The 5,743-nt window shown below is 34.7% G+C and overlaps 1 protein-coding gene across 1 annotated transcript in view; it reads left to right on the top strand.

Annotated features, from left to right (window-relative positions):
- Window positions 1–521: 521 nt before the first annotated feature.
- LOC144962350 (aldehyde dehydrogenase family 16 member A1-like) overlaps window positions 522–5,743 on the top strand; it is a gene marked incomplete at its 5' end in the record, with an annotated part of 15,216 nt that continues 9,994 nt past the window's right edge. The window contains 6 exons of the mRNA XM_078895249.1: window positions 522–600; window positions 974–1,126; window positions 1,849–2,046; window positions 2,440–2,535; window positions 3,695–3,937; window positions 5,316–5,464. Of these exons, the coding sequence (XP_078751375.1) occupies window positions 522–600; window positions 974–1,126; window positions 1,849–2,046; window positions 2,440–2,535; window positions 3,695–3,937; window positions 5,316–5,464 (918 nt within the window). The remainder of the gene's footprint in view (window positions 601–973; window positions 1,127–1,848; window positions 2,047–2,439; window positions 2,536–3,694; window positions 3,938–5,315; window positions 5,465–5,743) is intronic.

Raw genomic sequence — 5,743 nt, 5'->3', positions numbered from 1 at the left:
GGAAATAGGGAAGTAAGTATTGTCTGATTTAGTGAGTCTAGTGAGAACTAATCACACAACTAGCTGTCATCTTAACTTCGCCACTACCACATTATCTCATTCATCTGTAGTGTTTCATTCATCCTGATTTGTTGATAAAGGGGAAACCCGAAACATTCATTTGATCTGTTTTTGTAATTAAATTGAAGCTTACATTCAATTTCACATTATTATTTATTTCTTCGAGCTTCGAGCAGCAATATTTACATTACATTCTAACAACCAGCTATATTTGCTAGAGCAAGCTTGAGGATATGTCACAAATGATTGGTCAAAAATGTACAAGATAATTTTGTTCCTGATTATCTCAAAACGCATTCTATCATGGAGAACCAGGAACTGAAAAGTAAATTAAACGTTAAAAATGATAACAATAAAACATGTGAGATTTTAGTATTATTATTTTAAGACACTGTATCTACTGTTTTCAGTAAGTCATTTAAACATAACCCAAGTTTCATACCTTTTTACTTGAAATTCAGTTTTATTGAACCATTTGGTTTTTGCCCGGGTTCTAGATGGAATTCGCTGCTGAGAGGGAAACAGTCAGCTGGATTTTTAGTGAGAGATAATACTTGTTTTCCTTGTTAATCATTGCTCCAGTCTTTTCAATGACAATTTAAAAAAAAAAAATATGATGCTTGCTTTTGAGTGTGTCCCTTTGGTACGAGATCCTGTGACTATATCGTAATGAGACTTTTCGTTCATTCCAGACTAGCTATAGGGATTTTTTTTTCTCTTGGATCCACTTCTAATCTCTGTTGAAATTTTCCTTTTCCTTTTTCTCTTACTCTTTCCTTTGGTGCTTGATAGCAGGTGCTGAAATGACCTAAAAGTGCAAAAAAGCGTCTTAAAATCTGTACAAACTAACAAGCTGTCATATTATCAGAAAAACTCTATTTGAATGATCTACATCAATGGTCTCTCCATCTAGTGTGGCAAAGTGTTGCGACAGGCATCTGCTGGCCTGGGAACCCAGATGAGTATGGAGCTCCATGGAAGAAACCCGATACTGGTCATGGAAGACGCTGATGTGGACAGTGCTATAGAAGGAATAGTAGAGGCAGCCTTCTCCAGTGCCGGACAGGTGGGAATATCATTATCATTAACACCCTTTGAAATACTGGTCACAAGCATTAGATCAGTAGGGATTTTGTCTTTACTAGTAGTAGTAGTAGTAGTAGTAGTCATAATAGTAGTAGTAGTAGTAGTAGTAGTAGTAGTAGTAGTAGTAGTAGTAGTAGTAGTAGTAGTAGCAGTAGTAGTAGTAGTAGTAGTAGTAGTAGTAGTAGTAGTATAGTAGTAGTAGTAGTAGTAGTAGTAGTTAGTAGTAGTAGTAGTAGTAGTAGTAGTAGTAGTAGTAGTAGTAATAGTAGTAGTAGTAGTAGTAGTAGTAATAATAGTAGTAGTAGTCGTAGTAGTAATAATAGTAGTAGTCGTAGTAGTAATAATAGTAGTAGTCGTAGTAGTAATAATAGTAGTAGTAGTAGTAGTAGTAGTAGTAGTCGTAGTAGTAATAATAGTAGTAGTCGTAGTAGTAATAATAGTAGTAGTAGTAGTAGTAGTAGTAGTAACAGTAGCAGCAGTAGTAGTAGTAGTAGTAGTAGTAGTAGTAGTAGTAGTAACAGTAGCAGCAGTAGTAGTAGTAGTAGTAGTAGTAGTAGTAGTAGTAGTAGTAACAGTAGCAGCAGTAGTAGTAGTAGTAGATAAACTTTGAAACTGGATTTCGATGCCATGTATCCTCAATAAAACCTCACAAGGAACAATCGTGAAATCCTTTTAAGTAATTTATACATATTTCTTTTCCAGTCCAACACTTGTGGGTCACGTCTCTTGGTACAGGAGCCAATTTTTGAAAAAGTCGTTAAAAAGCTGAAGGTTCGGATGTCCAAACTCTCGGTAGGAAACAATTTGGACAAAAACACGGATGTCGGTCCTTTGATGGATGCGCATACGGTGAAAACCGTTACTGTCATGCTGGCTGAGGCGGAGAGGGAAGGGGCTGAGGTACCGTTTAAGCTCAATCTTATTTGTTTTATCTCAAGTTGATGTTAATTCATAATATAAATGTATCCATCTATTTTCATTGCAGCTCAGAGTTCACCAGCACATAAAACTGATGTACAAAAGGGAAAATAACCGCTACAAAAATAAACAAAATGCTATGTTTTTTATTCTTTTTTTTTTGTACTTTTAAAAAAAAAATGTGTTTTGTTTTTATTTTTTTCGCCTAAATAATAATCATAGTTATTATTTCTGGCATTTTTAAGTGTTTTTTTTTAAATTTCATTTTTCATTTTTGGATTTTTCCAATATGCTGTGGATTTTAAAATACCGATTCATCTTATTTAATATGAATTATGCTCATCGTGTTGATTTACTTTAACTTTTATTTTACAGGTTTTCAGAGCCTGTGCAAAGTCTGAGGAACCAAACTTTTTACCGCCCACTTTAGTGACAAATGAAAATACGTCATCTGTTCTGTACGTACGTGAGGTGAGTCCAGCGGTGAAGAAAGAAGAAGAATTTAGCTTTTCTATAGCGCGATTTCCACTAAACGTGCTCAAAGCGCTTTACAAGGGGTCCCTGACCAACAGCAACATTTACCATGACATGAAGCCTTTTAGGCGATATTACAATTTATTTCGGACAGATACAACGCTGTTAACGGCCAGGTACTCATTTTACACCTGAGTACAGTGAGAGAATGTGAGTAAAGAGAACATCATAACTGATTTTTTTGTTATTGACCCACCAGTCATATACTAATTGAGTTTGTCATGTGACCACTGAAGTTAAGAAAATCAAAGGAATAAATTGTATCGAGGGAATTATGTCTTCATTAACCCTCTCCTTACCACCCATTGGAAAATCGTCACATTCATTACGATACAACCAACATTTTTCTGATTCATATTCTTTTGTACATCATAAGATTTAAAGAAAATGAACAGTGTGTTGTAGAGCATGTTTTGCTAAAGATATAATGTATCGGAAGAACTTTACTGCTATTGTGTTTGAGTAATAAAAAATATATTTTTGTGTTAGTTGGGTGTGAAGTTTTGGAGAAAATTCTGAAAATGGCTGGTAAGGAGAGAGTTAAAATAGCTGAATATTTTGAATTTTTTGCTTCTTATTTTGTATCTTATATTAATTGGTTTAAGGAATGGGTCAGTTTTGTTGGGGGGGGGGGGGGTTCATTTTAAAAGCAAAATTATTTTCAACAGTTTGTCTAATTAAAAGCAATGAATTTGAGAAAATTCTTTATAATTTCTAAAATGCACTTTTCATCATAACTCTGTCTAAACAGGATAAAAGTAATGATATGTATATACAATTTCCAGTCTAAACAGGATAAAAGTAATGATATGTATATAATTTCCAGTCTAAACAGGATAAAAGTAATGATATGTATATAATTTCCAGTCTAAACAGGCTAAAAGTAATGATATGTATATATAAATTTCCAGTCTAAACAGGATAAAAGTAATGATATGTATATAATTTCCAGTCTAAACAGGATAAAAGTAATGATATGTATATATAAATTTCCAGTCTAAACAGGATAAAAGTAATGATATGTATATATAATTTCCAGTCTAAACAGGATAAAAGTAATGATATGTATATATAAATTTCCATTTAATCCACACAGTTACCCGCTCCCATCCTGTTAGCTGTTCCATTCAGGACCCTTAAAGAGGGCATTACGATCGCAAACCATTCCATGTACGGCATGAACGCCAGCGTGTGGTCTGAAAACATTAGCGTGGCCATGGAGGCCGCTTCACTGCTGAATGTTGGGACGGTGTGGATAAACTGCCAGAACTGTCGTGACGGTGCAGCTGGCGTTGGCGGTAATAAGACAAGTGGTTATGGACGAATTGGAGGAAAGGAGGTAAATGTTTAGCTCTATAATAATTATAAACTAACCCCCTTGGTATTGATAATAATAATAATAATAATAATAATAATAATAATAATAATAGATCTTTATTGTCCATAGATATGGCAATTTGTCATTTAGTTACACTTGTTCGTATATAACGATTATATATGATAACTATTAACATTGCATTATCATCTTATCTCTTCTTCTCTCTCTCTCTCCTCTCTCTCTCTCCTCCTCCCTCCTCTCTCTCTCTCTCTCTCCTCCTCCCTCCTCCTCCTCTCTCTTCTTCCTCTTTTACGTTATTAAAGGTGAATTCATTTTGTGTTGGTTTTCTTTTCTTTGTTTGTTTGTTATTTATTTAGGGAGGCTAAGTTGTCCTTCAGCTGGAGTTTATAGGATTTTGTTTTTCACAAAGTATTTTTGCACCAGATCTAACAGACTCAGCTACCCAATCATTGTTGGGTTTTTTTTTAGAGTAATGAATAAAAGCTGAGCTTTTTTTGATATAGCACAAAATCGACAAAATGTGCTCAAAGTGCTTTACATATTCCTAAGCCAACAAAAAACAACATATAGGATGAAATATGATACATATTATGTGCTATTACAATTTATCTTGACAGAGACATTATTGTTTCTGGCGTGGTACTCATTTTACACCTCAGTGGCTCAACTTTGCACTTCACAAATCAAGACTCGAATCAAAGACCTTCCGGTCTGAAGATAAGTGTCATAGCACAAGACCGCAAAGCTGCATATGTGATTTTATAATCATTAAATTAAAATGTTTGATCAGATGGTTGGGTGGGGTTCCTGGCCTCCCATAGTGGGCAGGGAGACACTTATATGTCTTCTATCCCCTTATATCTGTCTTCCAACTCACTCTCTGTCTTTGTCTTGGAATGAGATTACTTGGTTTTGTCCTGGCCCTGGCCGGATACTCTAGCTGAGAGGAAAACAGTCAAATGTATAGTTAGTTTTGGGAGATGATATTTTTTTTTCCTTGTAAATCATCTCTCTGTTATGCATTGTATTATTGAATGTATTCCTCTTAGTGGGGACCTGTGCTTGTGTCTGGATGAGATTCTTAGTGATCTCAAACTGAGTACTTTGATAGTGTGCTCTTGGAATCTACATCTGTTTCCTATTTGAACCAATTCCCCTTTGTCTTACCTTTTCTTGGGTGCTTTAATTGTAATTCTCAAACTTTTAACTATCCCATTTTCTTCCTTTTTACTGGCGCTGATATGACCTTAATGTGTTGCAAGCGCCGTAAAACCCTTAAAAACAAAAACAAAACAGAGGGTGATTTCAAAATTGGAAAAACATTTCCATCAATTGTATTGACAATTTTGTCCCTGGAATTTGTCTCGTTTCATTTCAGGGATTGATAGAATTTGCCCAACCTTCATTCAAACGCTCTTCAATTAGTCGGACTCCAATACCACCTTCAGAGTTCAAGAAGTTTGGGGCATCCTCTGCTTCCTCTACTCTCCTTCCTGACTGTCATGCAGGAGTTCAAGGCGATGGCAGGTATTTTTGTCCAAAAATGAAAATGTATATAGATATACTATGTAGGGTAGGGTATTTGTTTCACTGAAAATTGAATATGATGTCGTAATCACTTGAATTGAAAAAATTATAACGTTTTTACAGATCACAAAATGACTGTCCTTCTGTTAACTAAACTTAATAGATGGCATTATTCAAATTTTATACTCAAAAGTTTATTGTTTTTTGTTTTGTTTTTTTTGTTTTTGTATTTTTTTTTGGTATTTTTTTTTGTATTTTTTTTTTGGGGGGGGGGGGGGG

The sequence above is a fragment of the Berghia stephanieae genome, unplaced genomic scaffold (assembly GCF_034508935.2).
Source record: "Berghia stephanieae isolate SIO BIC M18660-M18661 unplaced genomic scaffold, UCSD_Bste_1.3 scaffold921, whole genome shotgun sequence".
In the NCBI taxonomy this organism is placed as follows: Eukaryota; Metazoa; Mollusca; class Gastropoda; order Nudibranchia; family Aeolidiidae; genus Berghia; species Berghia stephanieae.
This window is presented reverse-complemented; position numbering and strand designations above follow the sequence as displayed.